The sequence below is a fragment of the Muscardinus avellanarius genome (genome assembly GCF_963383645.1).
Source record: "Muscardinus avellanarius genome assembly, chromosome: 4".
Classification (NCBI taxonomy): domain Eukaryota; kingdom Metazoa; phylum Chordata; class Mammalia; order Rodentia; family Gliridae; genus Muscardinus; species Muscardinus avellanarius.
Window position 1 is genome coordinate 145,448,654 of NC_137789.1, and position 21,836 is coordinate 145,470,489.

The window sequence follows — 21,836 nt, forward strand, 5'->3', positions numbered from 1 at the left end:
CCAAGTCTAGTCTACTATGAGGTCTATAAGACTGGCCATACCCTGCCTTCTCTTTTGGTAGGAAAGACTTGTGAACCTTCTCACTTCCGTGAGTCCTAATTAGCAGGCTGGATGTTGAATGGGGGTGGTTGGATACCCCTTCTGTAATAATTTGGACTTAAAATGTCCCCCAAATCCTCACAAAAGCAATGTAGCAATGTTGGAAGCAGGTCTTGATTGTTAAGGAGGGGTTCCTGGGAGGTTATGGCTTTGGGATTATATAAGATCTCTCCTTTCCCCTCCACCTGATTTGCTCTCTGCTTCCGGCCTCTACAATGTGAGAGCAATGTGAGAGCTCCCTTCTTCTCTGTGCTTTCTGGTGCCATGCCCTGAGCTTTGCAGACCCTTGGTCTTCACGATGCTAAGATGACTAATAATGTCTTGAGAAATACTACTCACAGAACTACCCAAGAAGGCACTCAGGGGCCCCATTATCTGACCCTAGTGGACCCAATGTAGAACCTTGGAGACCTGCGGGGTCCCGTCCTCTTCCTGCTATTCAAACATGAGGAAATCAGTCACTGAGAATACTGTGGGCTTCTCCCAGGTCACAGGTAGTGGACAGCCAGGATCTGATATCTTCTCCTCATTTTGAATCAGGTGCTTTTGACTCTGCTAAAGACCAGCATTGCCTTGCTGGATCACAACATCCCTTAAATGAACAGACATGAAGCCTGATCCCTCCTGTCCATCCCTGTGAGCATGAAGAACTGGAAAGACATGTGATTATTCCTTAAGGACTTTGAATTCTTTGGGGAAAAAGTGTTCAATTAAATCAAATGTGAACTTATTTAGGTTTAGTGACTAGGATTTCTTCTCTCCTGTCTATACTCCTGCAGATTGGACTCCAAACTCCAATGACTACAGCTATGAGTATTACAACCAGGAAGAGAACATCAATACTTCACAGGCCTACTCTGAGAATCCTGACTGGTACTACGCAGATGATGGTAGGTTCCAAATCCATTTCAGGAATCTCCTGGAAGGAAGATAGCATGCCTAAGAAGAAGTTGTGTGTGAGGACATACAAGGGCCCCTCTCTCCTCATCTCTGACCAGCACATCTAAAACAGACATTGAAGAATTTATTTAGATGGAGGTCTTCTTTTTTCTTTCTTCCTCCTTTTTTTTTTTTTTTTGGTAGTATTGGGGACTGAATTTAGAGGCATTCTATCTCTGAACTACACTCCCAGCTCTTTTATTATTATTGTTTTTATTTTTGAAACAAGGTCTAGCTAAATTGTGGAGGGCCTCACTAAGTTGCGGAGGCTGGCTGCAAACCTGTGATCCTCCTGTCTTAGCCTCCCAAGTACTGGTTACAGGCATGCGCCACCACATCCACCCTAGATGGGGTTCTCTTTCACATAGAATTATATATCGGGAGGATGGAAAAAAGCATCTACTCTCTCCTCCAATGACAGTTAGCAAGGCCAAGAGGAGCTGATTCGGCCAAGGTTCTGTGGAAAGTTAATGCCTCCTGATGCTGTGAATAGTGGGTGCATGTTCAAAGTGGTTTCTGTGGCTTTGATCTCAGGTTAGGTCCTAATTATGCAGAAGGATCCAAATTAGCACTGAGCATTGGACTGTGGCATTCCCAATTTGGCTTTAAATCTTTCCTTCTGTTCCATGCTTGCTGTCTTTCTCTTTCACTCTTCAGAAGTTGGTGTGTGTGTGTGTGTGTGTGTGTGTGTGTGTGTGTGTGTGTGTACTCACATGCATATGCTTCTACTCACACTTGTTTTTGTTTTGTGGCTTCTTAACCGAGGCAATGGGGCAGAAAGAAAAATAAGAAGCCGGGTCCAAGTAGAGCCATGTGACTAAACCAGGAGAAGGCTCGGAAAGCCCTCAGCAGCTGGGATAAAAGCTGCACAACTGTGCAAAGTGGCCTGGAAGGCAGGGCCAAGATACAGGGCATCAGGGGAACATCAGAAGGGACCATCAAAACAAGAGCCAGGCCCAGGGATCCTAGTTCCTGAACCAAAGAACAATGTGTGTGAACAGAAGGATAAAGAATTCCCCAAGGGACGATCCATTCAGACAGCCATGAAAAGCCAAAGGCACAGATGAAATATGACAAAATCTAACTGAACAAGTAGTTGAAGAAAGATGAAGGCCACTGGGTCACTTCCTCCTCACCGCCAATTCTTCTGTCACCCTCTTGCCTTTGGTCTTCTCTCCTGATGTTCAGAAGGCTGTGTTTCATTAGGGGTGGGTTTTCTTTCCCCACTCCTGACCTCCACCCCTGGGCACTGGAAGTAGGGGAGGTCTCGGGCTTGTGAAATGCCTTCAGCATCAGAGACAGACCCCGTGGCACTCCCAGCGAGATGGGAGGAGAAAAACACTCGTGAGGGAAATGGGGAGTTTCTCAATGAGAAAGGCCCATCCAAAGGCAGGCCGAGGGGACACAGTCACAATTCCTCCTCGCTGCTCCGCTCACTAACCCGAATCCCTCTCTCTGGTTGTGCAGTTGCAGTTTTCCTGGCTTTTAAGGACAATGTACATTTTTTATCTGAATGGCTCTGTTGTTGCTTTCTCATTTGGGATAAGAGGCCAGAATCAGATGAGAAGTGGGGGTTTCCCATTGGCTGCCATGCCTGACCTTGACTTCTGCCCTTGTGTCTTAGACCCGTGTCAGTCCAACCCCTGCGAACATGGCGGGGAGTGTGTCATCACCGGGCACGACTTCACGTGCAACTGCCCAGCCCCCTTCTCTGGGAACAGGTGTCAGAATGGTGAGTAACTCTTCTTCAATATCTCGGTCAACATTCTCCCTGCTATAATCCAAAAGACTGACCACATAATTTAAAGGAAGGAAGATTTATTTGTTCAATTTTCATGGAGATTCTAGTTTAGTCTGTCTGAGGCTGAGGTGTGTGGGTATCAGGACAAGATAGTGGTAAGCACTGAGAGAAAGGAGCAAGGGCTCTGCTTTCATATCATGGAGGCCAGAAAGCTAAGAAGAAACAAATACAGCAAGAACACCAAGCAAACAAGCAAGGGGATTCAAAGACACAAGCACAGTGCCCAAGGACTCACAGTGCCCACGCTCAGGGACCCACCTTCTCCACCCACACCCCACCTTTCTAGCTTACTGCCCAGTAAATCAATCCATTCACACATTGATGAGATGGCAGACCCCATGACTCAATTACATCAACTCTGAACATTAATACATAAGTTCTTCAGGGGACAGTTTATACCTGGCCATAACATTCAGATTTGCCCTTCTCTTAACATTAAATAACCAGTCATTCCTCCTCCAGCCCTAGGAGGTAAGAAAGGCTGAGCAATCCTACAGAATGGAGGTCAACTGCACAGGTTGTATCAAGCCCAAGAGGTTCCTTGGCATGGTGACAGGCAGCATCTCTCTGCATTCTTATCCCACACTGAGATGGGACTGGTCTGTCCATGCTACAGACGAAAAGATTGAGGCCAAGAGTGAACAAGAGTTGGGTGCTAGCCAGGATGCATCCCACGCTGGGCATGGTGGTCCACACTTGTAATCCCAGTCATCTGGGAGGTTGAGACAGGAGGATCACTGTTTGAGGACAGCCTCAGCTACTTAGTGAGGCCCTATGTAATTTAGTGAGACCCTGTTTCAAAATAAAGTATAAAAAAATAGGGCTGGGGTATAGCTCAGAGGTAGAATGCCACTGGGTTCAATCCCTAGTACCACACGCACACAAAAAGATGCATTCCAAACTCAAGACTTTGCATTTATTTATTTATTTATTTATTTATTTATTTATTTACTTATTGTACTTACATATTATGGTACTGAGGATTGATTTCAGGGGCCTTCTACCCCTGAGCTACATTCCAAGTCCTATTTTAATTTTTGGTTTGAAATAGGGTTCCACTAAGCTTCTGCGGGATTTCTAAGTTGCTGACACTAGCCTCAAACCTGCAATCCTCCCATCTCACACTCCCAAGTACTAGAATTGTAAGCACACCCAGCTAAGGCTTTGAGTATTTAGAGTAACTACAACAGAGAAATATTTTCCTCAAATGGGACAGCAGAAAGAATCTCAGGGTACACCAGTGGAGCCAAGTTAGAGAAAGAAATCCCAGGCTCCAGAGATTTGTGATCACACAGGTAGGAAGAGTGAGCAGAAATGAGCTCTGGTGCCGGCCGCCTGGCCCTGTTCTCTTTCCTTCTACAATCCTCCTGGTGTCTGTCTTTTGTAAGCCTTTTTGGGCATACCACAAGGGCTTGGGATAAAGCATCAAAAATAGAATTACTACAGGCAACTTTATCCCTAAAGAACACCTGTGTCCAGTCTAGCAACCACTTTTTAAATTTTTTTATTGAACATAAATGGTATACATTTTAACTGTACTTGGTGCCCTCTCCCCCCTCTCCCCGTTTTCCCTTCCCTCTCCCACCAATGATTGTCCAGGGTAACCATGCCATATTAATAATTTTACACATATTCAGATGTAGACCCTCATTAATCAAGTTCAGCCTTCCTCCTCTCCTATCTTTCCATTCAGGCTTTGCTGGTATTTCCCCTCCATTATCTGGAGTACCACTGGTATCCTCTACGATCCCTAGTTTGGGCATATTAGAGGAAACATATGTACCTTCTCCTTCTGTTCTAGCAACCATTTAACAGGGGTGGAGTGAGGCCAGGAGGGTCTTGTGAGTATAGCGGGCTTCATAATTGAGTTCTTTCTTCTGTGTCCCGTCTCTTATTCCTTCCATAAATGTTTCAGGATGGTGGAGGATGCTGGGTATGAACACAATGTTTGGGTTCACCCTTCAACTCCTGGTAAATTTGTAAAATGAAATGTGAAACCAGTTATAAGATAGAAAGATTAAAATTGCAGCTCTGGCTAGGCGTGGTGTCAGTCCCAATACTTGCGAGGCTGAGACAGGCTTTCAGACAGGAAGACCACAGATTCAAGAACAGCAAGACTCTCCGCAAACAAGTGAGCAAACCATTTCAAAACAAAGAAATAACAAAAGGGCCGGGGCTATAACTTGGAGGTAGAATGCCTCTAGGTTCAATCCTCAGGACCACACACACACACAAAGTCATCTCTCTGTTGAAGTTGTAAAAATTGATTAGTGTTTTTATTAAGATGGAAAAACAGTGTGAGCACTGAGAGGAATGTAGGAAGCAGTTGTGCATGACCCAAGGATGAGAGAGAAGCCTCAACTGGGTGCAGTGTGCAGTTTCAGAACCATGGACAGGGCCTTGGGTGCTGGATGCCACACCCTTGCCCCACCCAATGATATTGTCCTATGCAGGCATCATTCTAGATAAAATGTGCCCCAAATAATGGCCCGCCCTTTCCCCCACTTCTCTATGTATGGGTCTTCTGCAGCACATAACAAGTGCAAGAACAACCCATGTGGCCGAGGAGGTGAATGTGTCATTACCCAGAGCCCTCCCTACTACCGCTGTGCCTGTAAATACCCATACACTGGTTCAGACTGCTCCAGAGGTAAGTGTTGGGGTCCCTCTTCTGCTGGGTCTTCTCTGTACTAGCTTGTGCCTGGGGTCTCTGCATCTTCCTGTAATTCTAGATGTATCTGAACTTTTCATGCTACCCAAGATGGCCCTCTTAACTAGGATTTTAAAATTCATCCTCTCTTATTGGAAGGTTGGGACAGGAGGATTGCGGGTTTGAGGTCAGCCTCAGAAAGTTCTCAAGATCCTCAGCAATTTAGCAAGACCCCGTTCAAAGCTATAAAATAAAATAGGGCTGGGAGTGAAGCTCAGATGTAGAATGCCCCTGAGTTCAATCCCCAGTGCCAAGTAATTAATAATAATAATAATAATAATAATAATAATAATAGTAGTAGTAGTAGTAGTAATAGCAATCCTTCCTGGAGATCCCAGTGGGCACTGAGTAATCTGCGTACTTTCCCATCCTTAAGGAATCATCCTGACACACACTTCCTGTAGGAAGTAGGCGCTGATCTATTCCTGAGCTGGGCCGTGTGGGGAAGTTAGTTTCTACTGAGTCACTGGCTGTCTGTCAAGCACCACCTGAGGGGAGTTATACTCTCTCTCTCTCACAGTCTTGCAAGAACTCTGCCATGAAAAGTTTTACCAAAGAAGAAATCAACATTCAGAAAGGTTCACAAATTTGCTTGTAGCCACACAGCTCTCAAGGGCCAGAGCCAAGTTTTAACCTAGCTCGGCGTGGCCCCAAAGTCCCGGCTCAGTCTGTGCCTCTTGTTACTCCTTACGGAGTGACCATCCACACCAGCAGTTTTATTTTTATACACCCTCCACCTCTCGCTCGTGTTCCTAGAGTCCATGTGTGTATTTACTAGTGTCAGCGGGTCTGTCTTTCCCTCTGGGGGCCCATCTCTTCTGCAAGGTGGCGGCAGAAGGCCACCGATACCTCCTTTTTGTCTCTAACGGAGGCTGCAGGTCCTGTGCAGAGCCTCCTGGCCCACTTCCTGTGTTCACAGCTGTTCCCGTGTGCAGGCCAAATCCCTGCCAGAATGGGGGCATCTGCTCTCGCCACAGACGGAGATCCAGGTTTAGCTGTACCTGTCCTGACCAGTTCAAGGGGAGATTCTGTGAAATAGGTATGAGTGTCTGCCGTCACCATGTCTTCTGAAACTCAGCACCACATGCAAGGCCTGTGAAATCCTTTTCTTTTGGGGTTTTGTTACCAGAATGTGGTTCAAGTCAAGTTTTTCAAACTCTTCTATTGCCACATCTTCCCAACTTAAGGGTGTGGGGTATGTCTGATTTTATGTAAAGAAACTAGTAACGTAGGTGGGCATGGTGGTGTGTTCCTATTATCTCAGTGTTTGGGAGGCTGAGACAGGAGTATTACAGGTCTGAGGCCAGCCTCAGAAATGTAGTGAGAGCCTCAGGAACTTGCTGAGATCCTGTTTCAAAATTAAAAAATTTAAAAAGGGAGATGGACCATCCTCAGTACCACAGAAAGTGGGGGCTGAGGATGTAGCTTAGAATTAGAATTCCCCTGGGTTTAATTCCCAGTAACCCGCCCCCCCAAAAAAAAGAACCAAAAAAAATGGAAAAAATAAAATAATAATCTGGGATGTAGTAACTCAGGCAAATCAGACACACCCAAGCATACCTGGGCCTCAATTCACTCTTCCCCTGTTCTTTAGTGAGCCAAAAATTAAGGAATTAAATTCCCAACTGCCTCCCAACCACTATAGTTTGTGTTGGAAAGATGGATTTGATGTAGAACATTGTGGAACTTCATGGCGAAATCTAAAGATGCTAAATAGGTCCAATCCTATGGCCCCTTAATAAGCCACCCTCCCCACCTGCTTGGGCGTAGCCTGGCCCTCGCTGTCTGTGCTCACCACTCTGCCTGCTCTCCCCAAGGTCCCGACGACTGCTTTGTTGGCGATGGCCATTCATACCGTGGTAGAACAAGCAGGACGGTGAACCAGCACTCGTGCCTTCACTGGAACTCCCACCTCCTTTTGCCGGAGAATTACAACATGTTTATGGAGGAAGCTGAGGCCCATGGGATTGGGGAGCACAACTTCTGCAGGTGAAACTGGCCTTCTTCCCTAGGCTTGGCTTTCATTTTGAAACTGATCATTGAAACTCATCAACCTTCTTTTTAGGGAAATTGTCCTATCAACCCGGTGAGGTTATGCTGCTGTAACAAGCAACCCCCTCCATCTCAGTGTCCCAAAGCCATCAAACTTTATTTCTTACTCATGCTACATGTGTCATGGGTGTTGGGGGATTTAGCTTCACAAAATTTCTCCCAAACCCAGAATGGAGAGAAGAGACTGAAAAAAATAGCACTTTTAAAAAAAAACTATCTCAACCTAGATGTGACACACCATCTCCCTGCACATATTTTCTTGGTGGTAAGAAGTAGTCACATGGCCCCACATGACTTCAAGGGAGAAAATATAGACCAAATGGAATGTCTGGTAGGCATTAAGGTCTCTGCTACAGGGCATCAGATTTTCCCAAGTAAGGATAATGTTGAGCCCTTTCTCCATGGTGACAGAGATGCCCCTTCCCCTTCTGCTACCTTTACCACAGCCCTGTGTATAACCAAAGCCAATGGTTTTGATTATTTGCATATAAAGGACAGGAAGCTTTGCATGTTTCAAACTGGCTCCACAAGCGAGAGGATGTGTGTGTGTGTGTGTGTGTGTGTGTGTGTGTGCACATGCAAAACACTAGTTACTTTCCACTTACACTCTTTGAGCTGCTGTCTGTCTTTGTGTACACCTCCTTGTCTGGAACTCAGAACTTTAGGCAGAGGTGCCCAGCTCTCGCTAGACTTCTGTGGCCATTTTACTTCCCTGACAAAGAAGGGTTTTCAACGGGAATCTCATTTCTTTTTCCTTGATGTATCCCATAAGTCTGAAACATGCCTCTGAGTTTCCCTCTGGTACTTGGAATTCTCTTCTATAAGATTTTGCCAAAAAGCCATGACTTTCTTTGCATGCTGAGGTTTGCTCCTCCGTCAGAGGATTCATCTGCAGAGCCAGCATTGAGTTCTCCAAACCTTGACCCTGCTTTATCTTGCTTTTGATTTTAGAAATCCAGATGGAGACAAAAAGCCCTGGTGTTTCATTAAGGTGAACAGTGAGAAGGTGAAATGGGAGTACTGTGATGTCTTGGCTTGCTCGGCCCCAGGTGAGCATGCTGTCCCTCGGCCCCAGGGGTGGGAGCTGATTGTCCATGAATGGAAGTTCCTGTACCCTATTCCTCCCAGCCCAGTGCCCCCTCCACACCCGCTGTTCCCACTCCATCCCGCACCTACCCGACCCGCTCTACCTGTGCCCCTTGGGATGCCCAACAGACCTGGACACCTTTGTCCACTCAGGCCAGCTTTAAACTTGTGTTTGCTGATGCTGCGCCAGCAGTCAGCATGTCCAGATGCTGTGCAGTGACCCCTGCTGTGTCCCAGGAGCTGGGCCAGGCCCCGGCTGTGCCGCGGCGACCAATACCAGAGAGGCCCAGTGGCTGCTCAGGGCGTGATGCCACATGGCCTGAATCGCAGCGGGACAGCCTTCCTGCCAGTCGTCCCTGGCCTGCCTCTGCGCCCACATCTGGGCAGTGTGCCCACCCACTCTCACCAGCAGGATCCCCTCCCTCACCAGTGAGACATCTGGGCCTTTGCTCTTATGGTCACAGCTGTTTCTCACACTTCACTCCATATCTGCTCTTGTTCATTTCCAGTTGTTCTTTAAGGAACAACCCAAGTATCCCCTCCTCCAAGAATTCCTCCTTGATCTAAATAAAGTGCAATCCCTTCTTCCTTATGAACTCCAGGGAAGGGAGCAGGACATCATCCATACACTTCTCTCTCTTCCTCTGTATCCCAGTTTCTGTGCAGGCATCTTGCCTACTTCATCTGGATAGCCTCCTCTTTGCACTGAAAAGGCCTCCACTGTAGAGTACGTGGCATCAAAAAATAGTTGAGTGATCTCCATGTGTATTTGCGTGTAGAGGTGTAGATCCCAGGAATAACACACTTTGAAATAAGAAGAAAAAAGCAAAGTCTTCATTGCTCTATAGACTTGCTTAACATTCATCAAAATTATTCATCAAGATTATCTTTTGTGCACACCCGCCCCCTTCCTGGGCACCATTCCTTAGCTCTGAATACTCGCCGGGCTGCTGGGCTCAGTCACCCCTCTGACTGGGTCCCTCTGAGGGACCAGAAGGAGGCTGGGTTGTGTGATGCATCCTCTCGTGTCTCGCAGATGTTGCTGAGTCCCTGGTCAAGCTGCCGGGGTTTGACTTCTGCGGGAGGACGGAGATAGCGGAGAGGAAGTTCAAGCGGATCTACGGAGGCTTTAAGAGCACGGCGGGCAAGCACCCGTGGCAGGTGTCCCTGCAGACCTCGCTGCCTCTGACCACCTCCATGCCCCAAGGCCACTTCTGCGGGGGCTCGCTGATCCACCCCTGCTGGGTGCTCACTGCTGCCCACTGTACTGAGTAGGTTCCCCGTGGGACCAGGGACCAGGTGACCTGAGTGCAGGAGGAGGCATCTGGATACCTCTGGAAGGAATTAGGGGTGATGCTCCAGAGGCAGGAGTGGTTCTTTAAGACCAGAGGAAACAGCTACCATGTCTACAAGGTTTACCAGGGCATTGCACATAGTATTATATGATACTTAATCCTTCGAACTGTCTGCTGGAAGGCAAGTGGTGGGGGGAAGTTAGAGAATTTTTTATCTATTTTATTCACTGAGGCATCCCCAGTGGCTACAGCAGGTATTTGCAGATATCTACAGAGGGAAGTGATGTATTATTATTCTTCCCCTTTCATCACTTGAGGACCTGGGTGTTGGGGCAGCACCCAGTTCAGTACCTTGCCTGGTGCCACGTGGACAGAAAGTAAGTGCGTGGGGGCCTATTCAGATCTCTCTGCTTCCGGAACCTCTGCAGTCTTGCCACAGAGAAAAGTAACCCGACCCACTGTGGGTCACCAATGAGCCCTCAGGGTCAGGTGTCCTCCGCCAGTCCTCCTGTGTGTCTTAAAAAAGCGGACGCATTACCACTTCCAAGTCACCAAAGTTCATGATCAGGGCTGGTCCCGTGAAGCAGCTCAGGATTTGGAGAGGTCCTAAGGGTCTTGCAGTCCGCCCTGCCACGGAATGATTTGTTCTGGGATCCCAGGGTGCTTCCCAAGAGAAGCCAGAGAAGTGAACATTGGTAACTACCTGTGATTTCTGCGTATTTGTTCAAAACCCCAATAGTTGTCTTTTTGCAAGAACCAGGGACAATGGAAAGTCTCTCGGGTAGAGCAGGATAAAAATGACAACCTGGGCTTGGAGCCCTCTGGCATCAATCAACCAGTTCCCTTGCATCGTGTTATTGGGAATCCACAGCAGTGTTCTTTGAGGAAGCCAAGGGCTACAGATGGGGAAGCTGAGGCTACAAGAGGGTCAGGGGTTCGTCAAAGGTCACACAGCTCAGAAGCGTGTGGCTTCTGCCTCTCATATCCCAGATCAGTCTCCCAACTATCTTATTTCCCCATCACAGCATCAAAACCAAACATCTAAAGGTCGTGCTGGGAGACCAGGACCTGAAGACGACAGAGTTCCATGAGCAGACCTTCAGGGTGGAGAAGATAGTCAAGTACAGCCACTATAACGAAAGAAATGACATTCCCCACAATGACATTGGCAAGTCTCCTCTGCCAAGGGTCCCCTGTGGGCTTGTCCTGGGTGGATTTCTCCACTGAAGGAAAGCTGAGGTTTGGTTTAGATGGCGATCTTGACCATTTTGGGTCCCTTGTGGATCCTGTAAGGTCAAGGAATTATTCCAGAGCTTTCTCATCCGTAAGAGTGTGTGTTTATGTTATAGATAATGGGCTCTTAAATTAAGGGATGCAGAAACATTGTGTTGTGGAAAGTGCTTGGCCTTGAATCCCAGCTCCTTGCTTCCTGGGAACTAGGCCACTTCCTGAACCTCAGTTTTCTCTTCTATAAAATGGGTCTGTTGTGCACCTCTCGGTGGTCTGGTACAGAAGCAATTATGCTCTTAAGCTACCGGGCCCCCAGTTCTGGGCCCTATTTCTAGTTTCTCCCCTTTTTCAGCCTACTTTTTTTTTTGTGGTACTGGGGGTGGAACTCAGAGGCTTTCTACCTCCGAGCTATACTCTCAGACCTATTTTATATTTTATTTGGTAACAGGGTCTCACTAAGTTGCTGAGAGCCTCACCAAGTAGCTGAGGCTGGCTTCGAACCTGTGTGATCCTCCTGTCTCAGCCTCCCAAGCGCAGGGATTACAAGCGTGCACCACCACGCCCGGCTCAGCCTACTTTTTAAAAATGGATTAGAATTTATTTCAAACTCATCTATTATTCCTAATATTATTCTCAGCCTGTATTACTACTTCTTGGTGGAAGTTTAAAAAAACAAAATGATTGAGAAAGACGTTTTTCAGGCATTGGGGTTGGAGCTTTGCTATGACCACCTTCCAGAGCAAGCCAAAGCTGATGTTTCTCTGTAAAGAGACACTTGGGCATGGTGGCACATTCCTGTGATCCTAGTGTTTCAGAGGCTGAGACAGGAGGATGGTGGGTTTGTAGCCAGCCTCAGCAATTTAGTGAGGCCCTCCACAACTTAGTGAGAACCTGCTCAAAAAAAAAAAAGGCGGAGGGTATAGCTCAGAGGTACACACACACACACACACACACACACACACACACACACACACGCAAAGAGACAGCATCCCATCCATCCACTTCCTCTGTCTCTCTATCTAGCTTTGCTCAAGTTAAAGCCGGTTGATGGTCACTGCGCTGTGGAATCCAAGTACGTGAAGACTGTATGTTTGCCCGATGAACCCTTTCCCTCTGGGACTGAGTGCCACATCTCTGGCTGGGGTGTAACAGAAACAGGTGAGCCTGGCCGTGCCTTCCCCTGAGACTCGGGAGGGCTCCATCAACCAGAGAAAAAAGGGCCAGCCTCAACTGTTCGTCTGCACTTGAAACAAGTTCAAAATGCATTACCAAAAGGAAGCGTCCACCTCACCATTTCATTTTGCTAGTTAAATCGCACCATTTGCTAGGAACCTTCCCTGATCTTTCCTGACCTCCACGTGGGCCCCTGGCCTTGCCCCTGGGTACTCGACTCTTCTAACACATTGATCCTGCATCTTTGACAGCCTCTGCCCTTCTCCAGGTGGACTGGAAAGAACCTGGACCTTGGTGTCACCCAGACTTGCAGTAGATTCTTGGCTTTTTTGCTTGAACACCTCAGTTTTAGTTTCTCAGTAATCATACTTATCTCCAAGGTAATTTGATTACAGCCAGATTAAATCCTCAAATACAAGTAATTCAAAGGTGTTCAAGTCTCTGCCACATACTCAAAATATATTTGTTGCCCCTTACAATCTTGTCCTTAATAATGGAAAGGAAGAATCTTTTTTTTTTTTTTTTTTTTTTTTTTACTACTCAGGATTGAACCCAGAGGCATTCTACCTCTGAGCCATATCCCCATCCCTAGTTTTTAAAATATTTTATCTGAAACAAGGTCTCACAAATTTGCTGAGGGCCTCACTAAGTTACTGAGGCTGGCCTGGAACCTGCAATCCTTCTGTCTCATCCTCCCAAGTACTGGGATGGCAGGCATATGCCACCATGTCTGGCACAAAAATCACTTTAAATAGGTCTGTATTCACAAAGAAAGTGAGACTATATATATATATATATATATATATATATATATATATTTTTTTTTTTTTTTTTTGTATACAAATTTGTTAGAGGCTTTTGAGAAAGGTGATTTCCGGCTGATTTGATTTAGGGTCAACCAGAAACTTCTGGTAGTTGTCTTCATTATAGTTCATCTAAACCGTTTCCCCTCTATTCTGCTCAATATGATCTGGTTGGCATGCTGATATCTTAGTAGGGAATATTATAGGGCTTTGGGATAGAATGATTTTTTTTCATGAATGGTCCTCTAACACTATATGTTCAAAGTCAATGACATGTCTGGATTGATTTGGTTATCTTTGGGGGGGGGAATCTCTGGAAAGCAAGTAATTTAAGGCACCAGGGTACTTCACTTGTTTATCATTCATTCATTCATTCATTCAGAATATACTGCGTGCTAGCCATTTTGCTAGGCATAGAGAATTTAAAAATGGCTAAGAGGCTACACCTGTCCCCACCCCACCCCCAGACCTCATGGCCCAGTAGGACAGACAAAGGAGGGAAGAAACGGTTCCACCATGAGCGGTACAGCTTTTCATGTCTGTACAGGCCTGGAAAACTCTGGAGGAAAGGGACCCCTGGGTGGGGAGATAAGGCTTTTTTGCCTGTCTCTTGGAAAACCCCTTTCTTCCTGAGCTGAGAGCTGGTGGATTTCTGCTTTCTACTGCTAGCTCCTGGTGAGTGGGTACACCCTGACCCCTGTAGTAGTGATTCTCTTCCCTGTCCCTCAGGAGAAGGGTCCCGCCAGCTTCTGGATGCCAGAGTCAAGCTGATCTCCAACACTTTGTGCAACTCCCGCCGACTCTATGACCACACAATCGACGACAGTATGATTTGTGCAGGAAACCTTCAGAAACCTGGGCACGACACCTGCCAGGTCGGAGACTCCGATTGGCATGTAGAGAAGGAGATACTGGAAGGGTCTTATGCTGGGCAAAGAGGCTCCTGGGAGGCCATGATGGGGCCAGGGTCAGGGGGCCACCCCCTCAAAGCTGAGGCACAGGCGCCCCTGAATCCACCTTAGGGTGTCTCGGTGCAATAGCCACATTGGTCAAGGTGCCTGCGTTGTCTAATTGGACTCTCATGGCAGCCTATCATGAGCACCATCTTACAGATGCTTAGAGAACTTTTCTTGACCTACAGCAACAGGCTGGTGGGTGGTAGAGCTTTGAACAACTCCAGTCTGCAGGACACCAAAGCCTTTGAGACTTTGCTCCGCGGGGTTTAATTGTGAAGATAGCACTTCTGCCCTCAGTGTCTGGCAGTATGCCCCTTAAATCCCAGGAAACAGGGAACTGTCCGCAAGACCAGTGGCTAAAAGGAAAAAGATGTAAGGCCTAGAGATGTCACAATGGTATTAAACTATATTAATAATCATTAGAATTTAAATGTGTGTGTGTGTGTGTGTGTGTGAGAGAGAGAGAGAGAGAGAGAGAGAGAGAGAGAGAGAGAGAGAGAGAGAGAGAGAGATAAATATTGATTGAGAATGACTTGGGTCCCTGTCTCAAGTCTAAATCTACTCCCTGTATTCCCTCTCCCTGTGGGGCTCATGTCCCACAGCATATATTCTTCCCAGACTCCCAGAAACACCTCAGTTTAGGATCTCCTGCCCAGTGTATTGTGCTCATAAACCACCACCCGTGCTGGAAAACCCAACATGGCCACCTTCAAATCCTGGCTTCTTGGTGGCCCAGCAATGACTTGCCAGTCTTGAGCCCACTAAGGGATGGGAAAGAGAGGAGTCTTTGAGGTGTGAGGTTCTACTGTTACCTTCTGTCCCTCACCAAGTGGGGGCATGGATAGTCACATAGTCAGAGGGGAGGCAAGGGCAGAGGGTACAATTTTTCCCTAAGCCCCTGGAAGATGAGTAAGAAAATAAACTGTTCACTTCCTTCGATAACCTAAGGGCCCCATTTGCAGGCTTTGGAAACCAATAGCCACGGCCTTGAAACCTGGCTCTGTCTCGTACTGTGTGGCCCTTATCAATAACCAAAGTAATCCTGCACTCCTAGATGCCTAAGGAACTGAGGTGTCCATAGCTCATGAGGGTGGCTAAGGTTAGGAGAGAGAATTCATACTGAGAAACCTATTAGTGGCAGGATGTAAGTGGTAGTATTTGTGAGGCACCCTCCCTCCTCTCCACCCTTCTCCCCATCTTTATCCTCCATACTTCTGGGGGCTCAAAACCAGCCGGGCACTGTTCTATGTACTTTACAGAGAATCCTCACAGGAACCCTGGGGAGGGGTGTCTACTGCCATCCACGGTTTACAACTGAGAAACTGAGGCCCAGGGTCCCATGGCCTGCAGCCTGTTTGGACCCAGAAGATGCAATGCCATAGCCTAGGCTGAATATCTAGGTTATGCTGCCTCCAAGTCCCCGTCGTCCTGCCCTGTGAGTGGCCCTGTCTAAACCACCTCCCTGGCTGGCTGCCTCAAAACTCTGATAACATCCGGAGGTTTGCACGCAGCGCTGTGCCTGCAGCCCTGGGCTTCTCTGCCAGGCCCTCTTGGACTCCGGGACTGAGGATTCTCTTAGCATCTCTCCCTTCAGATCTTTGTGTCACGGGAAGTAGGAGAAGAGATGGCCCCAGTGGCTGGCAGGCAACTCCACCCTGTCACCCCTGGTGCCCCTAGGAGGTGTCTGAGAGTGGTCCATTCACAAGGCTGAACTCACATTGCTCTGTCCCTCAGGGTGACTCTGGAGGCCCTCTGACCTGTGAGAAGGATGGTACCTACTACGTCTATGGCATCGTGAGCTGGGGCCAGGAATGTGGGAAGAAGCCAGGCGTCTACACCCAAGTTACCAAGTTCCTAAACTGGATCAAAAGCACCATCCAAAGGGAGTCTGGGCCCTAAGGTGCTGTCCTCGGGACCCCAGAGCACATTCTCCTTGGCTCCAAGGTGGCCTTCCTGGGCAACAAAGGATGCCCCTGGAGCCACCAGGAGGCCACTTGACAGAGTGTCTACACAGCTGCTGCCCAGCCTGGACCTCGCTGGCCTAGCACTGCCCCACTGGGCTCCCTCTGTCTCCCTGGGGAACCCAGACATGATGGACTTGACGTGAAATCTATTAGGCTTGCTTCTGGTTACAACTGCACCCTTGAGAAAAACGGTGTTCACGGAGATGGCCTCCACCAAGGACACCTGCAAATGCAGGCTGAAGGGTGCCCAGCACCCGAGGGAGTCACCTGATTCCTCACTCCCTGCTCCAGCTACTCAAAGTCCTCAACAGAACCAACCGCTCTCCGCCGGGTGCTAGGGAGAAGGCCCCAAACACGACATTCTGCATTTGCTTTCAGGGTTGTTTTAATAAAGGCACATCTGGGGATGGGCTGGTGTGCCTTTGTTAATACAGCTTGCCCAAATGAATCCATGGGAAGCAGGTTCCGGGCAAGCAAACCTCATGGAGGCTTCTCTCTCTCATTCACACCAGCAGAGCCTTCTTCCTTTTGACATGCAGAATCTCAGTGGCATCCGGGTTCACCTCCCCCCTCGGATGATCTCCAGCCTCTGCTGCCTCCGGCCCCCACTGCGGAAATCAAACACACCCCCCTGAGTTAAAACGAATCTCCGGCCTGCTCCCGCAAGACACACTAAGATAACCCCCTGGAGCATTTAATATGTTCACCCTCCCTCCTCTTGTCCCTGCCTCCACCCTGCCCAAGAAAAAGGACCCTCAAGGCAAGAGGGAAGCAAAGCCGATCTCTCATTTAGACTGGGCATCTTTCTTCTGAACAAAGTAGGGTTCAAAACGCGGACTGTTGCAGCCAGTGAGTCCCTGACCCTTCCTGCGCCTGTAACAAGCAAGCAGTCTGCACAGCCCGGGCTGCCCTGGCCCGGGATTGATGTCGCCCCGGTAGGTTTGCCTCTGCAGAACTAATGGCTGTGACTTCAGAGAGAGCCCTGCAGGAAGTTTAACCTGCATGTCAGCCGCCCGGTCATCTCAGACCCGTGAAATTAGGCGCCTTGCTCCAGCAGCGTTTCACACTTCTTTAGCACCGGCTGACCTTTGGCCAAAAATAAACTTTGAAAACAAACAATGAGTTTATCTTTCCTGTGGTCTTGCAAGACAGGGTGGCTGTGCAGCTTGCTACTCACGTAAGTCCCCGGGAGCCCCAGGCTTCTCCTGTTGGCCAGTTCCGCAGCCCGCCGAGCCATTTCCACTCTGTAGGAGCCAGGAGGGGTCCAGCCGACACCTCTAGTCAGGTTCAAGTCGGATTTGTACTTGACCTTGGGGAAAGGAAGAGGTAAAAGGGAATAAGCGGGCAGGGGTTGGGGCACCCGGACCACTTAGTAGATAGGATTAAAAGACAGCCACAGGGTGGGAAATAGTTGTCAGCACGGTCGAGACAGGGGGAGAAATTCATCTTAAGCAGGAGCTCCCTGGCGCAGAGGACCCAACATGCCGAGAGCCCGCCAGCCATGCCGCCCCTCCCATCTCCCCTTCAAATGATGGCAGCTGCAATGGGGATGGGCACCTGGGCACATGAGCTCCTACTTTAACCAGCTCTGTGGCCTTCAGGAAGTCACTTTCCTTCTCTGAATGTCAATTTTTTTCCCCCAGGGAAAGTGTAAGGGTTAGGTAGCTACTAAGACCCCTCGGAGATAGTACAGCACCGTGATGGAGTTCTTGGGCTCCCACACCAAGCCAAATGGGCTCATATCCCAGCTTTGCCGCTTATTTTCTGGGTGATTGTGGCTACGTTAACCTCTCTTGGCCTTGGGGTCCTTATTTGTAAACTGAGGCCGTCCTGGGATGGAGGGCTAGAGGGCACAGTGCTTGGACGGTCATCATTGATGACAGGATGGTCATCACTGTTATTCTCCCTGGTACTAAAGTGCCGGGTGTCTTGGATGCCGTCTCCACCTGGCTCCCTTAGAAGGTGATGAGGACTGTGCGAAGGTGCTCACATCACTCTGCAGCTGGTGGGCTTTCTGTGCATGCTTCAGGCCCAGCTGCTCTGGGTCACAGGTGGGCTGGGGCAGGGGCTGCCTGTAATGCACATCGCTGGCCAGCTGCTGGCTCCTCTTGGCCTGGAGGAAGCCCGGCTGGTCTGTGCGGCTGTGGAACTGGGACCGACTCTTGGCAAAGTCCTTCTTGTACTCGTTGTCACTCTGGAGCCTGCCGACGTTGAGGAAATGCTTCATTCTCGGGTCGTCATTCACGCTGCGGTACCCAATCTGCAGACCCCGGTCCCGTAGGAAGGCCTCTTTGTACCGGAACTGCGAGTCAGAAGAGTGGAGGAGGGTCACAGGGGTCACCTCCCCTTTAGGGCCACCCATGAGATTCCCAGCAGGAAGCACAACAGAGGCTTGGGATTCAAGTAGACCGCACTCTGTGGCCTTAGACCAGCCTCTCTGAGCCTCGGTTGCCCTATCTGATAAAATGGCGGAATGAGTCTCCACCCTATATGATGATGTTGCAAGAATTCAATGAGATGGAGGCCGAGCATCGAGTCAGGAACCAACTGATGCACACTGATGGTGAATACTAGTATTGTTGCTGTCATCACTATTAATCCAACAGGAAGAGGAGTGTGCCCATTCTTCCTTTGATCCTTTGCTGCCGTCATAGACCTATTCTAGAGGTTCTCAAATCATTTGTGCTGAAGGATCTGTTTCATTCTGTGTTGCTAAATTTCTAATCCACCAAAGATCACTATGTGGTCCCACCACATATCCTTGATAATACCCATTGGCCTTTATCCTGTTTAGTGAGAAGAGTCCAATCACAGGCTTGGATGTCTCAGTGTCTAATTGCTAAGAACATGTCTGAATGCTAGTTCTGATTTCTGTATTTAGCTCACTGTGGACTCCAAGCCATCGCTCATGAGTGAGCTTGTGTCTAGTGTCTAGTCAACGGTGCTCTTGTTCTTGGTAATTACAGCCGCCATGTTTTGAACATCTGCTCTGCTCAAGACCCTGCAAACCACTTTGTTTCCTTCCCCCCTACCTCAGTCCTAGGAGACAAGTGTTAAATCTCTATTTCATAGATGTAGAGATTTGTTTGAGCAATTTAAACAAACTTACTCAAGATAGCTAATTCCTAAGTGGCTGAGTTAAGATTTGAATTCAAGCCAATCCAGGGCAAAGGCCAATGGCTTTCTCTCTACCATGCCTTACTCCAGCTAAAAGTCCCTTTGTTGTGAACTAACCAACCAATTATGATTTCTGAATTCTAGGTATCCATCTATCAACTTTTAAGAAGAGGGAGAGAGACAGAAAGAGAGGGGTGGGGACGGGCGCCCTTCCCAATTCCATAATCCTGGATAAGATCCTAGTAAGTAGGCTTGTTCTTTTTTTCCTTTGAAATACATGTTCAGTTTAGGTGTGGAGAGACAATCCTGTCAATCCTGAGGATGTTCTGTGCCTTGCCACAGAGCTGGGAAATACAAATTTAAACCTATCCCAAAGAGAGAAAATGGGTCCTTACATCACTGGCAATCTCCCTGGACACCCGGGCAGTCTGGAACGGGATGGCATCCAGCCTCAAGTCATAGCCTCCAGCCCGGGTCTGCTCCCAGGAGTTTCTGTAGACTTTCTAGATTGAGAAAAAGGAAAGCAGGGGTAAGCAGGAGTAACTCCACAGCTGGTGTGTTATGGATCCTCAGCAAGAGCAGTTCCGTGGCAATATGTGTTCTCAGGATGGATGAGCCCATGGCTCCTGTCCATCCCAGAGACTCCTCAGCTCTGAGTCTAGAGGGCATTACCATGAAGGGCTTTAGGTCTAAGATCCCAACCTGACCATTGGGCCCTGCTACCGTGGGGCCTGTGGTCTCTGGTTCCAGCTCACTTGTTAGACCCCGTGGTCTCAGAGTCCTCGCCCCCTCCTTCCCATCTCTGTATTCACTGCGCCCAGGGTTTGTAGCTTCTAGATGCCAGACCCAGTTTCTTCCCACACACTAATGGTGCTGATGGGTCTTGCCCCTACGTGTTCATTCGTTCCAGTAACAGCCCTTGGCTGCTTTGATTTCCAATTCTGTCGCCTCTCATACGCATCCCGGCGATGGCTGGAAGGGAGGCACCTTCCCCTGAATCACATGCATTGTCAAGAGCCTGGCCAAGCCCTAGCCCACTTGCCTCCCATCTTTCTCTTTCCTTTGTTCCCATTTCAAGTTGTCCTCACACCCCTCTGGGAGTCTGTAGGACGTCTGTCCCCACTTCTCAGGCAGCCCACACCACCAATGCTGGTGTGAAAATCTCCTATGCAATCGAATATTTTTTTTCCAAGCTAAGAGAAAGGCTCCATGAAAGGGGTCCCTGGAAGGTCCCAGCGAAGGGGCCTCCCTTATCCAGTCACATAGGACCAAGAGATGGCAAAGTGACGGCTCTAGACTGGGCAGTTCTCTCACTTTTCAGTAGCTCAGGGGGCTCTAATTAGTCTTACTTTTGATACCTGGAACAAGGCTGGTGCTGGGATTGGGAATAAGTGAAAGAGGAAGGGAAGATAAAAAAAAACAAAGTGTCCTACTCCCCTCCACACACACAGGACCTGGCGCTGGAGGGAGCCCTGTGGCACCCAGGCCAGACAGGCTGGATCCCACCCCCTCTACACCTGCCTTCACCCCCAGCATCCAATGCCACAAGCCACACACCCTGTCATTGCTGGGGAAACCACCTAATCAGTGGATGACAGTCAGAACCCAAATGCGTAGAGTCCTGGGTCACCCTTGACTGTAGCAGCTAGGAGTGAGCTCTAGAAGGGGAGGGGCATTCAGATAGTGGCAGGACAGCGGTCCTCTTGTGCTTCCTCCCTGGGCGTCCACAAGTACTACAATAGTGGATACAGCCAAAGTCCCCACTGCGCTCTCCAGGGGACTGGGTACGTGGGCCGGCTAATGACGCTGAACTTTGCGCAAACCCCAGAGTCCAAAGTCAGCCCAGGCTGGTGTCCAGTGCACCCCATCTTCCCAGTCTCTGCAGCTTGGGGTCGACTGCACAGAAAGTGGCCCAAGCCGGGGTCCCCCGAGGCGCCGCTCCCTCTCTCCGGGCCCCTCCCCCCTGTATACTGTTTGCTTGGTTGAGATCACTTGAGTTTTTCATTCTGTTGAGGTTTTTGCCTTGCCACTGGGATTCTTTACATTCCGTAGGCTCTTTGATTTGGAACCCTGGGCGTTCCTCTTCTTGATCACAGTGGGCACAGTTTTGTCCTCGTCCTCACACATTAGAGCCATTTGATTTTGAGTTATTCCGGCTGCCTTACACATCTCAATGGCTTTCTTTGCCCAGGAAGGTCACTTTGCCTCCACATCCTCCTCGCAGAGCACTTGATCCAATTGTGCGTATTCTACACGCCCCCAAAGAAGTGCTCTTTCAAATGAGGTTCATGAGTTCCACACCCCGGTGGCTAATTTCAGCTCCAGGACTCTGCAGGCTGGCCCCCCCCTGTGAGAGAGAAGACGCTTCTCTACCAACTGGGGTGACTGTCCTCCTTAAGCAAAGCCCCAAATGAACCAGCAGTTTTATCCCAGTTTCCGTAGCTCTGGGCCTCAGGGGTCCCTCCAGCGGAGGCCTGGCCTCCCCATCCTCGGCACATTAATGAGCCGGATGTTCTGTGCCAGCTCTGCGGAGGGGGCGGTCCAGCTTCCCCCGATGGAGGTCAGCCCACCGGAGCTACTGTTCTAAAATTATCCCTGGCACATCCCTCAA

General features: G+C 48.8%; 2 protein-coding genes across 2 annotated transcripts in view; one reads left to right on the top strand and one right to left on the bottom strand.

Moving 5' to 3' along the window:
* HABP2 (hyaluronan binding protein 2) overlaps positions 1–16,043 on the top strand; it is a gene marked incomplete at both ends in the record, with an annotated part of 35,915 nt that extends 19,872 nt beyond the window's left edge. Inside the window, 11 exons of the mRNA XM_080695408.1 lie at positions 879–989; positions 2,663–2,770; positions 5,370–5,489; positions 6,469–6,588; positions 7,367–7,538; positions 8,553–8,650; positions 9,724–9,958; positions 11,008–11,150; positions 12,236–12,370; positions 13,918–14,063; positions 15,879–16,043. Coding sequence (XP_080551534.1) covers positions 879–989; positions 2,663–2,770; positions 5,370–5,489; positions 6,469–6,588; positions 7,367–7,538; positions 8,553–8,650; positions 9,724–9,958; positions 11,008–11,150; positions 12,236–12,370; positions 13,918–14,063; positions 15,879–16,043 — 1,553 coding nt within the window. The remainder of the gene's footprint in view (positions 1–878; positions 990–2,662; positions 2,771–5,369; positions 5,490–6,468; positions 6,589–7,366; positions 7,539–8,552; positions 8,651–9,723; positions 9,959–11,007; positions 11,151–12,235; positions 12,371–13,917; positions 14,064–15,878) is intronic.
* A 568-nt stretch (positions 16,044–16,611) lies between these two features.
* NRAP (nebulin related anchoring protein) overlaps positions 16,612–21,836 on the bottom strand; it is a gene marked incomplete at both ends in the record, with an annotated part of 78,013 nt that continues 72,788 nt past the window's right edge. Inside the window, 4 exons of the mRNA XM_080694866.1 lie at positions 16,612–16,716; positions 17,286–17,417; positions 18,099–18,410; positions 19,621–19,728. Coding sequence (XP_080550992.1) covers positions 16,612–16,716; positions 17,286–17,417; positions 18,099–18,410; positions 19,621–19,728 — 657 coding nt within the window. The remainder of the gene's footprint in view (positions 16,717–17,285; positions 17,418–18,098; positions 18,411–19,620; positions 19,729–21,836) is intronic.